The sequence below is a fragment of the Mya arenaria genome, chromosome 3 (genome assembly GCF_026914265.1).
Source record: "Mya arenaria isolate MELC-2E11 chromosome 3, ASM2691426v1".
Taxonomy (NCBI): Eukaryota; Metazoa; Mollusca; class Bivalvia; order Myida; family Myidae; genus Mya; species Mya arenaria.
Window position 1 is genome coordinate 11570014 of NC_069124.1, and position 21729 is coordinate 11591742.

Consider the following 21729-nt stretch of genomic DNA (forward strand, 5'->3'; position numbering starts at 1 on the left):
AACTTGAAGGCATATATATTATTGAAAATGTTACCATCTCAGTAATTGACTAAAAATGACACTTGGTGTTGAATATTTTGAACTCCAAATTCTTCAAAATTATGGAAATTGTTTGTACCTCCAAGGAATTTCAGAATTTTTAGCCAATTTTAAGGGAATGATATATTTTCCAAACTTCCTATTACAGAAGCCCTGGAAGACAAACATCATTTGTTTATTAATGTGGTTTATGAAATCACTTTGCTCGTGTGATGGTGCCTATACATCTTTTATTTGAAAAGGGTCATTTCAAACTTTAACAAGCTCAGAATGTCCTTTTTATTTGTTTAATCACAGCTTGTAGAAGTTATATATGGAAAAGCATACCAATGAGATTGCTTCAATATTATCAAAATAACAAAACATTGCGACTATTTTTCACAATACGAACACAAAAGTATTGAGCATATCAAGTTCACTAATTAATGCATATAAATACATCATTTATAACTACAGCAAATACTGGTCAACATGATTTGCAAGTTCCGTAGTTACTAATTAAGTTCCCTTGTAACAAATTGATTTTAATAACACAAGGCCTTTTGTACGATCTCTGAAACTCGAGAATAACAGCTATTTTTAATATGGTTTATTTCAAATTTCCAGCAACATATCAGTGTTTACCAAGTTACTTTGATATTATGAGGCAATTACTTTCTAAATTCATCGCATTGGATGTTTAAAAATAAAGTTTAGGGATATCTGTTTAAATTGTATGAACTTATATGATGATAATATATAATAAAAAAAAAATGTTTGTTTATATCTACTGATGAATGCGTTACGCAGAAACGTTTAAGATAATAAACTTTACATGTTTTATAAACTTTACATGTTTTATAAACTTTACATGTTTTATAAACTTTACGTGTTTGTGTGGTTTATTTTATTCATGATAACATATAATGAAATCTTAAATAATTTGACACAATACAAATTGTTTTGACTTTTGAAAACACTCAGTTTTGAAATAATAGATAGGACACTTTTCAACACAAAGCAGAATTTTTCTTCTATATCATATATAATGCAGAATACAAGGAAAATCAGTCTGGATCTGATACTTCCAAAATGGTCAATTGTACTTGTACAAAATGGTCAAGTGAACAACCTTTTCTAGTTATATTAAAAGATTAAACACAGAGATTTCAGAAAATATAACTCTGATCAAATTCTGTTTCTAGTTCGAGTGTCTTCATTATTTTGTATGTACGGAGGAAGACTTAAGGCCGATTTTTTGTGATGTCTGCCATATCAATGAGGTAGAATTGGAATAAAGAATGAATTTCTGCAAATAATCAATATCAAAGACTATTTTCAAATTATTGTCTCACATTATCTGTTGTCTGGAATATAATATTTACATAACAGATTTTTCAAAATTTACATAAATTATAAACTGAATACAATTTCTGCACTATCAAAAATTCACAAGCTGAATATTTGCAATTCCACAAAACAATGGAACCACATGAATCACTAAGGTCTTATAGAAGTTCAAGTCTGGTGAAGTTGATTCAGTCCAACGAATGAATTGTTTTCTGTCCAGTAGTATTAGAGACCTTTAGATTTCAAGTCTGGCACTGTATGTTTCTTCAGCAGCTGCTCTTGTCTTTCTAGTGCTAGCATGGATTCTGTAAATCTGAAAAAATCACAACACTCTTGAATACATGCGCAGGTACCTTTTAATAACACTAATGATCCAAAAACAATTTTAATATCTTAATTTTAACTTAGTGTCAATGCCTGACAGATTATTTATTTGCCAATTTTCTTTAAAATTCAAAATAACAACATCCTGAAAGAAATGTTATTCCTGTGAATGGCACATTGAACCCACCATTTACTTCACATAGGCATGTTCCTTTCTGAAATTCTGAAGGCTTCTGCAGTGGGTAAGCCTATCCAACACAGGTAGGACTTCTCCATCATCATCCTCATTTAACGACTCTGTTCCAGAATCAGAGGATGAACCAACATCTTCCTCCATTTCACAGTCTTCAGATGGAATCACGTAACTGTGATCTGTGTCATTGTCCATTTCCATCTGTACAGTTTCTTTTGATCCTTTCGGTCTTGGAGTCAGTAGTTTCTTTCCACCTGGATGTTGTTCATAGGTATGATCAAGGCACTGACTAAACATCTTTTTCTGCAATTTGTCAATCTCATTTATTTGCTTTGTGTCAGATGCGACCGTGTCTCTGTTATTTCTTCCTCTCTGTCTCTCGATAGATTGGTAAGAGTGATCCAGAAAAGGAGAGTTTTTAAAGTCTTGTCTTTTCAACTGTCCATTGTTCACAAGGCTCAAGTCATCATTACTCAATCCTCTTTTCAAACTATCACTTTGCGCCAAGGCATTCAAACTATTTGACTTCTTTTCACAATAATCGTATGGATGGTCAAGGAATAATGACACAATATCCATCTTTGATGCGCTCCTCTCCAATGATTCATGACTGTATGAATGATCTACTACGCTGAACTTAAAATTCGGACTACTTGGCATTGATGAAGAAGATTCTATTGTCATTCTAGATATGTCTGGGTCTGATATGCCCGATATTAACCGTGGCTCTGTGCGAACATCGATTGTTCTAACATTTATATTTTCATGAGAGAGATACTGTTCGGAAATTGTATCACAACTTGTCAAATCTAGAGCGCTATCGTTAGATCTGTAGTGTGGAAGAACGGTCAGCTTTTCCCCCTCATAACTTGACTGTAACAAATTGTCATTTGAAGAGAACTGCATATTCTTCTTTTTCTTCTTTTTAAAAGAACTTGTTCTTGAGAGATTTGATGAAAAGTATACATGGTCTGGCAGAACTCTATCACGGTCAGAATCTGTCACGTTTTGTTCAGACTGTGACGATTGAGAAAAATAACTATGGTCTTTGTCCATCCCATCTTTAGCACAACATTGAAAACTGAAAGCATAGGAGTGTTCATTAAGTGGGTCTTTTTCCAACCCAAGGGCAGTGTGAATCAGTTTTTCGAATGAAGTCATTTCAACAACTTGTCTGCCTCGTGGCTCATCTTCAACAACCGTTTTCACTGAAATTTCAACACATTCATCGTGCATGAGTGGAAAACAAGCCAAGTCTGACATTTTCTTAAGTTTGCAAAATAGAATTGCGTCGTTAAATCGTTCAGATGAGTGTACTTTCGTTTGCAAACGTCTTGTTTTCGTGTCAATTTTTTTTTAATCAATGTCAAGGGTCAGGGATTATTGTTTACTTCCGGGTTCAATCTTGGTCACAGTCTACTAATTTTGTTTCGAACAAGATTCTTCACAATATCATACACGATGGTCTCCCCTTACAAGCATTGGACAAAATGGGAATATACATTTTTGTTTGGAATTTCCGATTTATTCACCGCCTCTATTCAATTGCGTACCAAATACCACCCTAAGTTTCTATTAGAAATGTGCGTTTTATGCCAGTATACTGTATAGTACAAAATTATAACTATTACTAAACTATGAGTATATTCAACCAAATACTGCATACATGTTAATAAACTGCAGTATGTTACTTTGTACCCATAGACTTAGATAAGAATTATAAATGAGTTCATTGAACACAGATTTTACCAAAATGTTTTTATAATTTAAGGAACTATAAGGCGAAATGATCTTATCAATTCTAATATAAATAAGACTAAATTCAATTGTTGTGGCCTTCTATGAAAAGACTGTTCATAAATGTAAGTGCCCCGCCACACATTGTCCGTTTGGTTGTTTAAAGGTGACAAGTAATATAACTCCATCTTAAATTTGTCAAATAATGTGTACATATGGCCCTTTTATGATCATACAATAAAAAACTCTTAAATGGTTCGAAGAAAGCGTTGAGATAAAAATGTTATTGATTTTTAATATACAGTAACTAGCGTTTCGGTCTCGTATATGTGATGTTTACATCGTTTATGAATCAACAAACCAAATTACTTTTTATCAGAACTAACAGGATTGAAAGGAATTAAATGAAGCTTGATGCAATATATATATGGCAATACGAACTTAGGTCACATACAAAAACAGTATCGCCAGTTTTAAAAACTGTTCTCCATTAAAATAAAGCATCATTTACATGAAAAGAAATGTTAAATTAAGTTTATGATATGCTTTGCGGTGGTTTATAGAGATTTATCAGTGAGATAAAAATGATAGTTCACTGTTTCAAATAGTGAAATAAAATTTTGATATTTTTCACTGTTTTGAAATTTTAGTCCGCTCTAAATGTCAGCGCGCACAGGGCTGGGAAATAATTTCAACGACCGCATTTCCGAAATGACGTTACGTTCCAATAAAAATTGGCGTGCTTATTTAAAACAACACTTAAATGTCATACGATATCCCTTTTAGGCATATAATAAAAAAGACAAATTGTTTGTTTCAGTGTAGGATAACAATAAAGTTGACCTCGTGAGCACCAAAGGTGAATAAAGCCGTGATGCTACTCGGTGAAATATATTACGATCTTACACTGAAACAAACAAGTATCATCTATTTATTATATGCTTTCTGGTGGTTTATGGAGATAAATCAGTAAAATAAAAGTGATATTTCACTGTTTTGAAATTAAAGCCCGCTCTCAGTTCATTCCAAATCAAATGTCAGCGTGAACAGGGCTGGGTCACAATTTCAACGGCGTCAATTCCGAAATGACGAAACGTGCGTATACAGATTTTCTCAAAATATAACTAAATTATTTTAACTCCAATATTAGGCATATATAATAAAAAAATGTTTGTTTCAGTGTAAGATAGCAATATATTTCACCTCGTGAACACCAAACGTGAATATTTCACTCGTGGCTATTTTTGATGCTCACTCGGTGAAATATAATACGATCCTACACTGAAACAATAAATTATCCTGTATTTATTCACGCTGAACAAACACACATTTCAGTAGAGGTCAAACTGGCATAATATAAAGTAAGTCATAAATGATTTTACCTCGATTTCGGGGTCAAATGTTATATTATATAGTTTTTTGAATTTAAAGGGACGTAAAATACATTTAATAAGTAGTTATAGCAAACGATTTAAAACTATATGTTGAAAATTTATAACATGTTGTGCTGGTTTCTTAAAATTTAAGATACAACTGAAATAAATAAGATTATGACAATCATTCTAACACATAATCCTTTGAAAACATAAACTCATGTTATGTTTCTATGGAGAGCTATTAAACACTTCTCAAAGTAAGTACATTTCAACTGAAGTGGAATTCATCGTATATGTCATTTCGGTAACATAAAGAAGATCTCGGTGATTTCTTTCAATTCCATGCCAGTGATTTTTTTAACGGCCAAATGGTTATTGCAAAGTTTCAATTTTGTGAGAGGCTGGATAAACATGTTTCGAAAATGAATTATTAAACTTTTTAAACTCATGGTCATTTCTCCAATCCTATAATAGTTACCTTTTTGAGACTCCGTATCTGTTTGTATCGATTTTTCAGTGATATCTCAACAAGATTTAACACATATTCATTTGTTTCGTCATAGTACTGGGTTTCTCCATGCAAAGCTTATTTCACATCCATCCATATAAAAGTCGAATATTGTGTAGCCATGAATATTTTTTATTTTCTCGAACAATCTAATTACAAACTGTTATATATAATATCTAAGATAAGTTGTAAGACTAATTACTTTTAGTTTTTAATACAAAAATCCTGAAGTCCGATCCTAAATATCAACAATAAGTGAAAATATACTAAAGTCACCATGAACCTTAATATGAGTTGTTGTTTTTTTTCTATTTACTTTTAAATGATTCATTTAATCAATATGTATTTTATCTGCTGAGCTAAGGTCACCTTAACCCCACACTTCACAGCCATATAACATAATTCGTTAAACAGTATTATCTGTAAGTTTCAGTTGACAATCAAATGGTAAATCTAAGATTGTTTTTAACATACAAACTAAATAAGGCCCTTTTAGGCTTGTTCAATCACATGCTTTTGGCATTTACAATTGGTTGACTCTTTTGCACATTTAATTTTTTCTACAACTTCAAACCTTTGACCTATAACAACAATAATTATTTCTCTTGGCTGTCATCAAATACTAGTGTTAACGTTTAATCTACATTAATATTTAAATTCCATATTTTGCTAAAGTTAAAAAATATATATTTCCATGGATAGAATAGAATCGTTTTCAATATATACAATATAACTGTATCATCAGTATATTAATGTGCAACACGTTTAAGGTAAACATCTAGGTTATCACCAACCATAGTCACACTGATATTGTTTTTACTAAACATAGTATGCTCTAAATAGTTCAGTTAGAGAAAATAAAGTGGGTGATAAATCTTCACCTTGACGTATGATACAAGAGACCCTTGGTCGGGTATATTTTAAATACTTGTATTGCTATTGTCTTTACTTTTGCTTGAAACAGACAGCAATTTGAACTGTATGCAAAGCGCAAGAACTGTAAATGTACAATATATCATGACAGACAGACAAACAGACAAACAGACAGACTGACTATAATAGTAATAAATACACCTTACAATATACAAATATGTAAAAATAAACACACAAAAAACAATAAATAATAAATGAGAAGGTGAACACGGCTTATAAATGTAATTACATTTTAAAACATTTCTACACAGAAACAACATAAAACATTTTAAAAAAATAATAGTATTTAGTCCGTCTTTGCAGAAAGTGATGGGAATGGGGTTAATTATACTGGATTTTTGGACGTTTGCGGTGTTCTTCAAAAGGTAAATATAACAACTTTATATATAGTTAATTACGAAATAAAATATTTCAATGAAAAATGTATGATCTGTAGGCAACATTTTTAAGAATTGTCATATGTACAAAGTTTTCCCGACTCACCTTAACCATGCCTCTGTCAATATGTTATAATTCGTCCTATGAAGGCTGTCGTATGTTCTTGTTTTCTATGGATGATAAGATAAATAATAATGAGTTACTTTGAAATGTGATAATCAAGAAACTGTAAAAGAAAAGGCAGTCTCGATTCCGTAAAGCCCAACTGACCCATTCACTGGTCAAAATTCTCTACGAGTATAAAGGACTGCTGTGAGCCATCTATAAAATATATGAATAGTTTCAGCTCACCATTTCTGCTGACATAAAATGATTTATAACTTAAGAATTTTATTATGTTGATACTTTTACAGGCATGTAAATAATTCAAGTTCCTCGTTGGATAAGTACGATGTTGTTTGAACATTAGTGTGAAGAAATTATATGATTATCATACTCAAACTAGTTTTACGTATTTAAGTTTCAGAAAAAAACATAAACGATTAACGGTAAATATTTCCATGGATCATAAAACTGCCACATTATAGCAAGCTAGGTCAGTCGTGTCACGTGATAGCGTGATGGCGCGGGTCAAGGGTCCTCCATTACTGACACGCCCACTTGTGAAATCTTACACGTACGTAGGAAATTGTCTGGGACGCGTCATAGTTTATTCATAAATTGTGTATTGAATTCGCTTCGACAAGGAACAAATGATCCGTTCAATAACCTCTGATCAATGAGCATTTATTATAATCAAGATGAAGTAGAGAATGATATAAATAATAAAGTAAATAAACACATGAACATTGCCAATTCAATAGCTTTTATGGTCAGCGAATATTACTAGAATCAGTGCATATGATCAGCATATGCACTAGCGGATGCATAAATGTGCTTCTAGCTCACACCCTTTTCATCCTCACTTTAAAAAATAGTATGCCTATATTGGACAAAACACACCAATTTGCACACTTTCAGACTAAAAATAACCATAAGTTGTAGGGGGGGGGGGGGGGGGGGGGAGGCCAATTCCATACGCGAATTTGAACCATATGTATCTCGGTTCTTCGGAAGGGGGACGTGGCCAAAGCTGCGTCACAAGGCGCGCCCCCTCTGACCCCAAATTCTTGAGCCGCCATTGATATGGCTATTATCCTGTATGGAAATTTTTGAAAACTAAATGATTAAAAATACAGACCTCAGTTGTTAAATGACTTTTAATATGAACATTTTAATACGCATAACAAATTGTTTTTCTACAAAATTATTCGAGGTTAGATAGAACACTCATTATTTAACTATTCGGTTTTGTAAAATATGTTCATGGCCAAATGCTTATGTATTGCCGATATTGTCAATAAAACTAGGAACAAGTGATAGCTTTTTCTATGTTCTATTGTTTCAAAGGAAGACCAACATGGTTGAGTTCTTGAATTTTGTATTAATTCCCTTAAATTGAAGTAATTGTCGTTTTCTTTTCGCGTGACGGTGTTGGTTATACAAACATTTTAATAGCTATTTTAATATACATATTTAATAGATAAGTTATTTTACATGTTCTTTTACATATGTATAGTCATGTCCTTCGAGAGTCTGTCAGTGAATGTTAAAGTATTAATGCATTGATTAACAGAATGTTTTATAGATTTATATGCAATTGTAACTTTCTAGTTTTATAACATTGACGGTTGACTTTTTTTCAAGTATATTGCTAATTTTTTTGTTTCTTTAATTTGAAGGCCAAATTAGAATATAATTTATGTTCTCATATGTCTAAATGTGTAACCTTCGGTAAGTAAAGCTATTATTATTATTTACAAAAATATGCATATATGCGTTTGATGAAATTAGATGAAGTAAACTTTATTTCACTAGAAGTAACTAGTTGAATATTGCGCGGGGGTTAAGGGCTGGCTAAAAGGTGTCCTTAGATGACAGAATCAGATCAGAGTAACGTATATTACCTTATAATCTTTACCGTACTTTGTTTTATTTGTCAAACATGACGGCGGAACTTGTGGTCCTTTTGATTCGAGGACGTTGATCAAAGGTACATTTCAATTTGGTGTTTGATCGTCATGATAATCGCCGGCGATACAAGTTTAATCACAGGGTTGGGGATCTTATCAAAAAAATCATCAACTAGATACCCGGGATAGCGCCGTCTACGTAATGTACGCCTAAACCCGTACGTTACCTGCCACGGTAATTCTTTCTTCATTTTTTTAATCATTATTAAGTATTAAAAATGTGCGGTATGGAAATTTCAATTACAAAAATGCCGATGCCCCATTCCCCTCCCCCTCACCCCCTTCCCGCAATTTGGCACAGCCGGCCAACTTTCCCCGCTATTTTCTCTGGATTTACAATTAGAGTGTTCAAACACTTAAACAAAATATATTAGTATTGTCTGGGACCAATCACAATACCTACTCAGAGGAATGATGGAATATTTCTTCCGCATATGCAAAAATGGTTGTGATATTTTGTCCGGGCGGTGTTTTTGCCATCCCCTTTGCGATTATTATTATAATTATTATTATTATTATTATTATTATTCGTTAATAAATTTGCCAGTCGTTTTAATGGACAAAAGCGGTTGGAGCAGTAGAATTGTATCTCAGATTTATACAATTCGGGTCTTATACTACGATACGCATGTGAGGATCAACATATATAATATTATGACTGTCATTTTATGGTTTATGTGAATGGACTACAGATGGAGTCAATAAAACAATTTACCGAAATGTTAGCTAAACGAATACACACCATAAACTTTTACAGCCCTTGGATGTAAATAGTCAACAATTAACCGTACGTAACATACTCCCCTTCTATCTGGGATGAAATAGGCCTGCTTGATTAAAACTCTTTGAATGTCCGACTAAAATAAGGGTAAAATTTACAAGCATCGAGTTTTCATCAATAAAGTTATGAACATTTGATAATGAAGCAATTTAGATGTAACGGTTCTTTTCATTAGTTCTGCTGAAGTTCTGGAACAACCAGACAACTGAGTATTCGGGAAGAAGAGTGGAATAATATTAGTCTTATAAATATGTTGAACATATGTGATATAAAATCGTGTATATACAAATGAAAATAAAATAAAATAGCAATATCTATTATTATTATTATTATTATTATTATTAGTATCATCATCATCATCATCATCATCATCATCATCATCATCATCATCATCATCATCATTTGTGTCGCATGCTTGTGTCTCATCATTTCTGTCGTTGTCAGAATTTTTAAAAAGCTAGGACTGTGACCCTGTCTGAGAGTTAAAGAACGTTTACCTATCAGTTATCATTTTCTTTGTTGAAAATTGGTGTGTATTCATAGCGCATATATTACGAATATATATATTTATACATGGATCGTATTATATGCGCTCTGAATTTAGGAAAAATAAAAAATAAAAAGCATATTAATTTCAGATTGAAATTACTACCGCATTAACTGTTTTAGTAAAAGAGGTGGGTTTTGGAGGGGTTAGGGGAACATAGAAAAGCTATTTTTATGAACTGTAACTATACATACAGTGTACTGAAAACAGAGAGGAGTTGCAGGAATAAGAATTACAAGTATCATTATGCTGAAATGAATAATGAATAAGACATCCAAAATTAATAAATAAATATATCAATTGGTCGGCATTTTTCTTTGAAGACTTCATTATCACCATAATCGCAAGTGACCTGTCGATCTAGCCACTTTTTCTTGTACGATCAAAGGGCTGGCCACACCAAATCTCAGTTTTTACACATTATCTGCTAGGTTTTTAACACGATTACTTACTTTTTAACATTATCTTCTTTTGTCATCTTTTGAAAATATTTTTGAAACAATCTGTAGAAATATTGATAAATAATGTTGATGACAACAGATAACGGAGTGGAAAAATACGCTTAATTTAAAAATATTAAATCTTATTTGAAATAAAATTAGTTATATACGTTATTATTTAAAACAAATATACAAAATATGATATTTACATACTTAAATACAACTGATATTGTTTAAACCAAAATATGATGTACTATGAAATTATGATGATGCTGTCCAAAGCTCTAAGATTGATGAAGAAAAAAGAATTAGTGCAATATTCGACATGCGAATGATATAATGTATCACTAAAAATGTTCATTTCTGTCAATTACTAAGAATTTTATTTGTAATTCCACATTGTAAAATTTAATCTAATGCCGCCGACGAGGACACAAAAGTATAATATCAGAGATAACTTTAGACGATTTTGAAGGCTGACTTCGGGTGGTCAATCATGTCTTTATATGAACGAATCTTTCAGTAGTAGGTACTTGAAACTAATTATAAATGATTTAAGTTTGTGATTTATTCTCCACATTTTAGATTCATGATTTATGAATTTTAAGAAATTGAGAAGAATTCTTGAAATGGGAATATGCCATGCTGGGGATAAGTAATTATTATTTTGTCCATGGTAACAATATGGCATGTTTTTACAAGAATATACAGTCTTGAACATGCTGTCATTTTTACTACCAATTTTCAGACCGAGATCTTCTGCTTCCGTTCCTTATGGAGAATATATTCCTGATATGGCAGGGGACAGATCGGGCCCCTACCCCAAACAGTGTCACGTGTCACCGAAATACACACCTAAGCACCATAAGTCCCCCCAACAGTGCGATATGGCAGAATTATTGACCCTGATCTGACATGCGCCTCTTCAAGGTGAATCGCGACACATTGACCAATCAGAGTAAGGCACCGAGTCACATGACGCGTTGGACATAGGTATGGAGGTGGAGTTACGACCGATTGAATGAAGATTACATGAATATTGATTAGCTGCGGTTCTTATCAGTCGATTAGCTCCGCCCTAATTTATTTGTGCAATGATACCACAATAAAAGTTGGAATAAATTGAGTTTCATCAGTGTTGACAATTCATTCTTCAAAAGTAAACTGTTTTATGGACTTGGTTTATATACCATCAAAGAGACATTGTAATTCGTAGTAAATCAATTTTTATTATTACTCAAAAATAAACAGCAAGTGTTTTAAATTCAGGCTATAAACTGTTGTGTTTTTTGAGTGAGTAAAAGGACTAGCTACCGGAAATGTCTGCTATGGTGATGAGTGTTGACCAGCCGCAGGTCGCCGGGATGTTTCAGCGCTATCCGACGCCGCCGCCATTAAACTATCCCTTCAACGGTTTTGGTTATGGCGGGCCCGGCGGCCAGCATCCACAAGACTACAATCAGTTCCAAGTACCCGACAATGGAGTCCAGCATCCATGGTACATGTACGGCGCCCGCTCCGATGAATGGGGCTATGGCGGATCCGGCGTATCCGGCGCACAGACCGCCATGACGAGCACACCGACGGCGATGGGCGGCTACCCCTACCGTCCAGTGGGTCTGGACTACACGCAGCCTGGGGTTCAGGCACCCTCCGATTCCCCCGCAGACACCAGCTCATCCAGTTCCTCCACCGGTTCGCCAACCAACAAGCAGCTGCGGCCGCCATATGACTGGATGAAGAAGGCCAGCTACCAGTCTGCTCCCATTTCCGGTAAGTTTTCGAGAATAGTCGAGGTGCTACATTTCTCATGATCATATTTTACACAAATTATAAAAAATGAAGACATGTCTGATAACATGTTCAACAAATGTAATTTATATTTTCTTAATCTGTGCACTCATCTACTTTACTTCCGAACCTCTCATTAAGAAAATGGGAACAACGTATTCTTCGTAATAAGTTGTTTGTTCATTTAAATTTTCTTTGGATAAACGTATAAATACAATATATCTTATGCTATATTATGAAAGCATATTTGTGGTGATTTCACAATTCCAGTAACTTGGCTAGTGGATTTAAATGTTCTCGTGCACCTCGTGTTGTGTACAAATGTTAAAAAAAGCAAAACAGTTCGACAAATTATTCAGGTTATGACCGTATTAACATTAAAATATATGTAGAAAGTAATGATATAATGAATATAATGTAACCACTGCTACTTGTCATAATAGTAGCAGTATGTCCGGCACCATGACTTTGTTGCCAGCTAGGTACTTATGTAGGACAGATAAAGCAATATTTTTGTGTGTACAATTTTTAACATACTAAAAGTAAACGTCGCTGTTATGAGTACATGTATATATTTTTAATTACATTTTCAACCTTCTAAATTCACCTAGTAACCTTTGTAACGGTTCCTACCCAACGTTGTTTCGTGAGATTACAGTGTATTGTAGCCCAAAAAATGTATATGTTGATAAATTCTGGGATTCAAAATGAACTAGTTCAATATATTAGCTATGGTATCTGTCTTTTATCTCTTAATATACGATTTATAATTTGCATCCTATTACACGCGCACACAGTAGAATCTAACCTTAACTAAGAAATCGTTCAGCAACATAGTTTAGACATTTTCCATACTCTACCGCGCCAAAAGTTCATTTATTAGTCCATAAATGTAATACCCATTCAATTTCAGTAATTATAATGATATATTATTAACGGGATTTCGGGAATAACTCCTTATTTTTTTCTTCTTATTAAATCTTTAATGTACAATAATTTTAGCCAAGTTGTATATGGGCATGGTGCTTCAGGCTAAGGGTTAAAAGGCCCATGCTGTATAGGGCTGTGAACAATACATATTTTATAAATTTGTATATATTTATAAGCATAAGCCTTTAATCAAAACAAATGAAATATTTGATTATCTAAAGCAATCAATTCTAAAATGGCAGAAGGGTTCACGTGCCAGTGTCCATGATGGCAGACTTGAACTACTCAGAAGGGACAGGATGGAACATCTTTATATAACTCTGATTTAACTTACTATGATTTAAGCTAAATCATCCAATAACTCTTTATTATATGGAACTAGTCATAACTCTACAGTTTCGGTTTTTTAAGGATATTTATTATGTGGTTTTAATTTGATCCGTTATATAATTCTTGTAACATTTCAAATATTTTAGGTACATTCTTTTGGCGTGTTTAAAAACCTCATTATTTTCCACCAAGAAATCAATTTTCTATTTCCTGTTATTTGTTTCCTACTTTCTATTATTTAAGTTTCAAGAGCCTTATATAAGATTAGAAAGTGTCCATGAAGATCAAAAGTTAATCTATCCACAACAAAGCGTTCATTTCGGTTTCTATCTAGGTCTAAACCGGCACCGTTCGAACCTTCTTTGCCTATTTGGGGTGGGATAATTATTCATTGAATACTTTAAAATAGTACGTAGAATTGCGTTAATTTTAACAAAAATGATAAATAGACCTATCACCCTCGCTTAAATGACCGCATATGCCGAGCTGAGAAAAGTCGTTGTAATTAAATAAACCATTGAATGGGTCATCTCTTAAACTTGTTTATAATATGATGTAACCAAGATGTATTAGAGATACAAAGTCACACGAAGGTGAAAGTTGGATTTCAATTAACCGTAATTGGCTATGCTCTAACATTGTTGAAGGCCGAACGCCGGCACACGTTTTCAATACACTGAAGTGTGACCTATTCAATAAATCAACAAATCTTTCGAAAATTTCAAAATGTTGACATTTTTAATGAAATTCTTTTATTCGGACTGATCGCAATAGAAGCATTCATGAAGATTTGCTGCATAGTCATAATTTCTAGCAGTTACAAAGATTCTTCTTGGCATTTTTTTCCTATTTTTTTAATGTTGTAAATAACACAGCCTTTCTTTTGATGTACCGCAAAATCGGCACCGGTCATTGCTTTGTTTTTTTCTGATTTGACTAATGGGTTTAGGATGAGCCTTTTAACCGTGAGATGGAACGAATTACGGTGCCTTCTGATAAATTTTACCGGAAAATCGCTTCGAATCTCCCGACGGAGTATTATCAGTGAACCAAAATACTTCCACAACCTGTCAGGACCTTTTAAATTTTATAAGCATTAGGTTGTTGTTATTATTATTATTATTAATAATAATTATTATTATTATTATTTAAACGAGTAACTATAGTCGAATAAAAAAGAGGTTGGAAACGGACTTTTTACTTGGAGAAAAATCAAATGCAGATAACTTGAATATCATTTCTTATGAGAATTTCTGGGTAATTGGTGTTATTTATTAAGAATAATGGGCGCAATTAAAAACAATATGCATTTTTCGAAAATAACGGGTATAAGTCTGGTACACATTATGAAATTCTAAAGGAAGTTAGGACCACCCATTGATCAGTTCCCGGAATCCCAGGTGGGGACGGGGTTTACACTGCGCAACATCAGGATCATTACTATCTCGTTAGGGTACCGGTGTGAGCCGCATGTTACACAACGAAACACTTGTTAGGTGTAAGGATCAAAGAACAAATGTAATGCGAAGTATGGATGATAATCGGCATATTTACCGGTGCATATTACAACTATTATTTTACAATAATTCACAATATTTTACTACCTTCATATGGTTTTCAAGAAACATTAATTACGGATCTAGGAGATTAATTGATAACATACGGAATATTTTTTACAAGTATCGGATAAGAATTTTCATATGATAAAATAACATAAGAGGGAAATTGGAAATAATCTCAGCAGTGTCGGTGCGAAGACAGACATCTTCAGGAAGAAATATAAATTTTAGTCCCTGTCACTTGTAGATAGAAGTGACTTCTTTTTGGTATCTTAAGTAACAAGTTAAAGCTGCACTTTCACAGATTGAACGCTTGGCAACTTTACTTTTTTGACTTAGCCAATGATTGCGAAAATGCATCGAAACGAGCGATATAAGACTGTTGACAAAAACGATCGCAGGGTTTTTATAGTTCTGTTCAAAAGTGATGTTTTATGCATTTTTCTTGATTTTTCGAACGGAAATATGAAAAAATGCGATCTAATGTTTTGTCAGCAGTCATATCAAAAATACGCAAAAATTCCGGCTTATTCCAAAAAAAAGTTGCCAAACGGTAAATCTGTGAGAGTGCAACTCTAAGGTGTCTGACCTAATCCATATTTTGACGAAATGACGGGTTCACTTAGTGCTGTGAGTAAATGTTAATGATAAAAAGACATAATTTTTCAAAATTTCATTTCTCATATTAATGCCACTTAGAATCTACCATGTATAAATGGGGTCTCGTTTGAAATTGTTGAAGTGCACTGTTTTACGATATCATTTCGTATTCGAAGTGATAAAGAAAACTATCATTAATATCGTTCAGACTTAAAAGATTTTATTAAATGAAATTATCTTTTTGAAGTAAAACCCACGACTCTGATATGCATTGATCTCTGAAAAACAGACACGAGTTCGTCCTTATAAGCAAATTTAGGTGTAGTCTTAATTAAATTTCTCTACATGAAACTAAAAAGTACTTGACATTATATGTAAACGATCAGAGACGAGCAACGATTTCAGAAATATTCAGCTCTTTGAAAAATTGTTTATTTAAAGAGATTTGCACCGGTATTATTAAACATTGGTTGCTGTGAAGAAATTGGGAGCTCAGCAAATAAGAAGAGATACCTTAGAGTCAAACTGTCCTTAATTGGACATTAGGACGATCAAGCTGAATTGCCTATCAATAAAAGTGATAATCTTCCAGTAAAACAAATAAATAATGCAATCTAAAACTGATACTGGTATATTGTAAAGTGTCATTAAGTTTTGAAGAATCAGGCAAATTGCAGAACGATTTATCTGACGTTGTTTTATCAAATCGGGGTTTAGCATTGTTGAAGTTTTTTGTCTCAAAATGCATATTGCGTATTTGTGCGCGTGGGTCTGTAATCCTCACATATGTATATTTAATTGATATTTCGTGCTTATTCCCATTTAGATGCTCATGTTAGCTAGTACGGAAGTTGCCTTTTATTTGACCATCAATCTTTGCGAATTTGAATAGGATAAAGAATAAAGAAAAGGTTAGCTTTGCTTGTCGATACAAAATCAACAATTCTTTCTAATCAGAGGCTTTACGAATAATTTCAAAACGGATTGTCAGGTGCCCTATACATAATTTCTATATAAAATAAAGTATATATAAGTATTTGAGTAGGAATCCATTTCTTTCTTTGATTCCAAGCAAAATCTTGAAATACTTTTCTGAAAATACCCGGATATCAGGGCCTGATGTTGTATAATTGATGAAGCGGCCGGTGCCGGCCACACCTCACGCGCGGTCTTCACACCTCGCCGCCATCGTCCCATGCCGCCGGCCGCCGTCGCCGACAAAGCTATAAAAGATTTAATCAAATTGTAAACTAATCAGAAAAGAAAGACTCCAAAGTCGCATGGCGATTGAATACACTATTCTTCTAATTCCCGCAAGAATATTTATCTGTGGATTGTCAGGTAGGTGCGAATTGCAAGCCCAATTGACCAGGCCCGTTCATTGTAGCCACAGAGTTTCCATTGACAGGGAAGAATATCGAATTCCTGGTTTTGTAAGGCAAACCATTATACTGAAAATTGTGTATAAGTCAAATTATGAAGTCATGACATCAAGCAGTAATATGCATGAATAAACGAAAATCGAACGAATATATAAATATAATTTAATTATAAACACATAACAACGTGAAACCCACAAAACTAGCAAAACAAAGCTAACACAAGAAATATTTATATCATAAAGACTTAATATGATTATTACAATATCCCTTGAAGAATCATTGACCATGATAATTCATTTAGAATTAACATCAGTTTTGATCAATTACTTAGAAATCAGGCGAAATTTTTAGCCAATAAAATGATTACGGTCATCACCACAAGTGTGAAACATCAACTCGGTGGGAAGTCGTAAAACTAATGGCGCACATAATCAAACTTTAATGCGAGAATGTTTTGTTCAGAAGTAAACAGACCATATATCATTGTTTTTTTTTAAAGTATTACATCATTTGTATTGGATAATTCATACTTTCTGGATAATATTAAAGCCAGTTTCAAAAACAAAAATCTTAGAAATTTCATCGAAATCTATTTTATATCTACGAGCATAAATATATATGTAAATTTTAATATACCAAAACCCCATCTTTGAGGCAAGTACCTGATGAAATACATGGTCAATTGTATCGTTGTATAAAGGGCCCCAGTTTCAGCAAACACATGATTCTATAATTTACCCTTTTCTATTTTTACAAAAGATATTAAAAACGAAATGACCTATTTGAAAGACGAGAACAGATCAACCAGAACCGCGTTTCTTGGTTAAGTTTGTATGTACCCTTAATTTGCAGGCAAGAACCGTATGAAGGCCATGCACCTCGTGTTTTACCAAACAATTATACCTTAGTTATGTGTAAATTAAAAATTATCCACAATATAACCCCAATTTCCTCTGTATTCCAGGCAAGACGAGGACTAAAGACAAGTACCGCGTGGTGTACAGCGACCACCAGCGCCTGGAGCTGGAGAAGGAGTTCCACTACAGCCGCTACATCACCATCCGCCGGAAGGCCGAGCTCGCACAGACATTGCAGCTTTCAGAGAGACAGGTACGGACACGGTCAAATTCAGTCCTTATATACTTCGCAAATTTTGATAAAATTGCACCATTTCGGTCTAAATGCAGCAACAGAGGTCCGCCCTTGTATTCTGTTCCTAAATAGAGACGCTTATTGTTATGTGTTCCTACTTGAGGCGTAATATAATCAAATTGAAATCTAATTATATAATCATCGAATTAAGAAACCATTGCATCCACGAACCTTTTTTTCTAAAATAAGACTATATTGAGCATTGATGTTTTTTGTCAACACTGTAATTCTATATTCAGGGTTACCATTGAAGTTTTTGAAGTATTTTGAATCCTAAACATGGGCTTAAACTTCAAAACTTTTTATATATAGATACGTCCATAATTTTGTATAAAATTGAAGGCTTTGAAATTCAAAATATAAAAATCTCGTGTCACTTTCGTTGCCTTTTTTTGCGCTAAGTAACGAATTGAATTTACTGTAACATAAATCTGTAGAGTTAGTATGTTTTAGTAAAAAAAATTATCGGTATTATCAGAAGCTGTTGCAAAAGTGAAGATATTCTCGAGAGTTTAGAAGCCTTAAACTTCCATATTTCAGAGAAAAAACTCGATGACAATCTATGTTCAAATTGTTTTTGAAGCACTTAATATGATAAGATATACTTCTTTTAATCTAAATACTGAAGCGTATCGATAATTGTGCAATTTCCCATATTTGCAGGTGAAGATCTGGTTCCAAAATCGTCGCGCCAAGGAACGAAAGCAGAACAAGAAACGCGAGGAGAATCAGGTTCTTAAGATGGCCTCCGACCTCTCCGATCTGTCCGATGACTCAAAACATCATATGACGTCACAGATGAACATGGTGGCAGCACTTCCGCAGCACCAAGTCCAGATGACCGCGCCATCACCCAACGCCATGCACGCACATAATCCGTTCAGCTACCCAGAGCAAGTGCACATGTCACCACAGAACGCGCTGTCACCGCACACTCACATGACAGGAAGTGGCGGTCAGTTCTCCTCCCCCAACCACCTCCAGCTGCCGATCTCCCCCGGAAACGACCATCCTGGCGCCGCCCCTCCACAGTCCTGCTCTGTGTCTCCACAGCCGCTTGCCATCAAGACAGATGTGGATGCGATTGACGCTCATGAGTGAATAATTGTTTATGAATTTAATTCAGATCTGATAAAGTGTAATTTATAAATACAGATAAACTTAATGTAAATAAAATATAACAATGTTAAATGTACTAATGAAATAATGCGCGAAATTGCAAGAGCTGTCATTGTAGTTTTGAAATTGAAAGTACTCAATGTGTCATAAAAGTCAGCAAAAGTTGTTATTGAGTGGTTAATTGTTAATAATATAAAAAATTAAAGTATTCCATTTTTATTCTTTAAATGGGTCACTTCTCAGTTTTGCAACTCTGTGGGTAGTTTTTTTAATGAAAAAGTGGAAAAAAATACAAACAGATTCCTGCAAATGCTCGAAAAGTGTTCAATACCTAATTATATTGAAAGACGCAAAATAGGCAAGTTTTAAGTAAAACTTACATGAAATCTTAAAGATGAATAAATATCTGTAGATAAATAAAAATAATATCAGAACATTTAATTACAGAGTAATATGTTGTTAAAAGTATAACTGAACAATATGTATATAAGATAAATAAATGTGCAAAGTATGTGTATATGTGTAAATGTTAAATTGCATATCAAAATCGTCTGTGATTTTAAACTTCACCTGATCATATGGAATCTTGTTCACTGCAATGATGTATGTACAAGGTAATAAAATATGAACTTGTTACAATGGTTGTCGTTTTTCGTTAATGATGCTAGCGATTTGATGTCACTGAATAAATGTCAATGACGATGGTGATGATGATGATGATGATGATGATGATGATGTTCAGGAAATATATTAATAAGCGGGCTTTTGCCTAACTAAATAGCCTGTCAGATTTCCTGCACAAACACATGGAGCACCGAACGTCTTTAAACATGTTTACAGGAGACAAAATACCAGATCTAGATTGAGATGGAAAATGTCCTACTGTATTCAAATAAATCTTTTTCACGAATACAAAATGAAAAATAAACGTTTGATTCGCTGGAATATTGCCAATTAAGCATTTATTTTTACCAATTAATTCGTTTAAAAACATGTGGAGTGGTACATTTTCTGACCAAAAGAACTGAAGCTAGAGAAATGTTGTAGTACACACGAAAGAACAATACTCGATGACCATATATTTAACTAGAAACAACGTATGGCATGATATTAAAAAAAAAACATAATTTAGGATACGATTTTCAAGCAACCGATGGGGACCTGCTATCACAGAAATACTTCAAATGGTCTTTAAAGTAGAACCTGTGAATTGTACACAATAAAGGGAGACAAATCTGTCAAAACTTATCTTTCAACATCAACAAAAGAATATAATATATAATTTTCTACGTTTGAGTAATAAGAAAATTATTTTTTTGCGCATATTAATGTAAATGCATTCCGCTCTGAAGAACCGATACGCTAACATAGATTCAATTGTTTGTTATTTTTTACAAGAAAACGTTATGGTGAAAGTTTGCTATATTTTGTAAGTTCATTATATGAATTATCAAAATTGTTTTCACTTGCCTACGAAGAACATAGCGATATAATATACACTTGTACAACTCGATATCGCACGTATACATGATTCATGTAAATTGATATGTTTTCTATACATTAATGTTAATGAGCTTATGCGTGATGAGGACCGACATCTCTTGGTATAAGACAAATCCTGTAAATCTGGATGAAAACGGGTGTAGGTTTCTGAGTTTCCCCCCCAAAAAGGGTTTTATATCAGATTTTCCTCGACCAGTCTCTAACTTCCATTTTCTGTCAAGCATCTATACTTCAGTATAGTTCATCAGTTCATTTTTATCGGTTTCCGAAGTGCTTTTCTGAGATTTCCAAAATAAGAACATGGTATTGATTTTGTTGTTTTCAATAAGATGTTATAGAACGTTATTCAGGGAGTACATAGTTTAATTATGCAGACACTTTTTAGAACAGTTAAGCACAAAACAAATCATGTGAAAACTCACCCGGCTTCAATGCACACTTTTGGATGTGTTATATGTATAACTTTTTATTGCAATAATTAGTTTTCCTTATATTAACACAAAGTCATTCTAGGAGAAAACGGATAGAACCCTAAAACGCGACCGTCTTGAAAATTAAATAGCAAAAAATGTCAATATTTAAGAGAAAAATACTTATTAGACCATATGCAGTATATTCTCTATATAATTACTTTTCTTTTAAATATTGAGCAATATTGATATCATCATGATACATCAATAATGTTTGCTTTTAAAAAGGGTGAACC

The 21729-nt window shown here is 33.4% G+C and overlaps 2 protein-coding genes across 2 annotated transcripts; one reads left to right on the forward strand and one right to left on the reverse strand.

Moving 5' to 3' along the window:
• Nucleotides 1-312: 312 nt before the first annotated feature.
• LOC128227489 (uncharacterized) lies at nt 313-3256 on the reverse strand. The gene is made up of 2 exons (XM_052938093.1): nt 1880-3256; nt 313-1681 (listed from the first exon to the last, which is right to left on the reverse strand). The coding sequence occupies exon 1, from the start codon at nt 3146-3148 to the stop codon at nt 1883-1885; it is 1266 nt and encodes a 421-aa protein (XP_052794053.1). The 5' UTR covers nt 3149-3256; the 3' UTR covers nt 313-1681; nt 1880-1882.
• An 8647-nt stretch (nt 3257-11903) lies between these two features.
• On the forward strand, nt 11904-20016 carry LOC128228802 (homeobox protein CHOX-CAD-like). Its single transcript, XM_052940305.1, has 3 exons — nt 11904-12430; nt 18214-18359; nt 19065-20016. The coding sequence occupies exons 1-3, from the start codon at nt 11977-11979 to the stop codon at nt 19500-19502; spliced, it is 1038 nt and encodes a 345-aa protein (XP_052796265.1). The 5' UTR covers nt 11904-11976; the 3' UTR covers nt 19503-20016.
• The last annotated feature ends 1713 nt before the right edge of the window (nt 20017-21729 follow it).

Excerpts from the sequence above, each read along its gene's own strand:
- LOC128227489 (XM_052938093.1), bottom strand. The coding sequence starts at position 3,148 with ATGTCAGACTTGGCTTGTTTTCCACTCATGCACGATGAATGTGTTGAA.
- LOC128228802 (XM_052940305.1), top strand. The coding sequence starts at position 11,977 with ATGTCTGCTATGGTGATGAGTGTTGACCAGCCGCAGGTCGCCGGGATG. Across the intron at positions 12,431-18,213 it reads CCAGTCTGCTCCCATTTCCG|GCAAGACGAGGACTAAAGAC; the intron begins GTAAGTTTTCGA and ends TCTGTATTCCAG. Across the intron at positions 18,360-19,064 it reads TGCAGCTTTCAGAGAGACAG|GTGAAGATCTGGTTCCAAAA; the intron begins GTACGGACACGG and ends CCATATTTGCAG.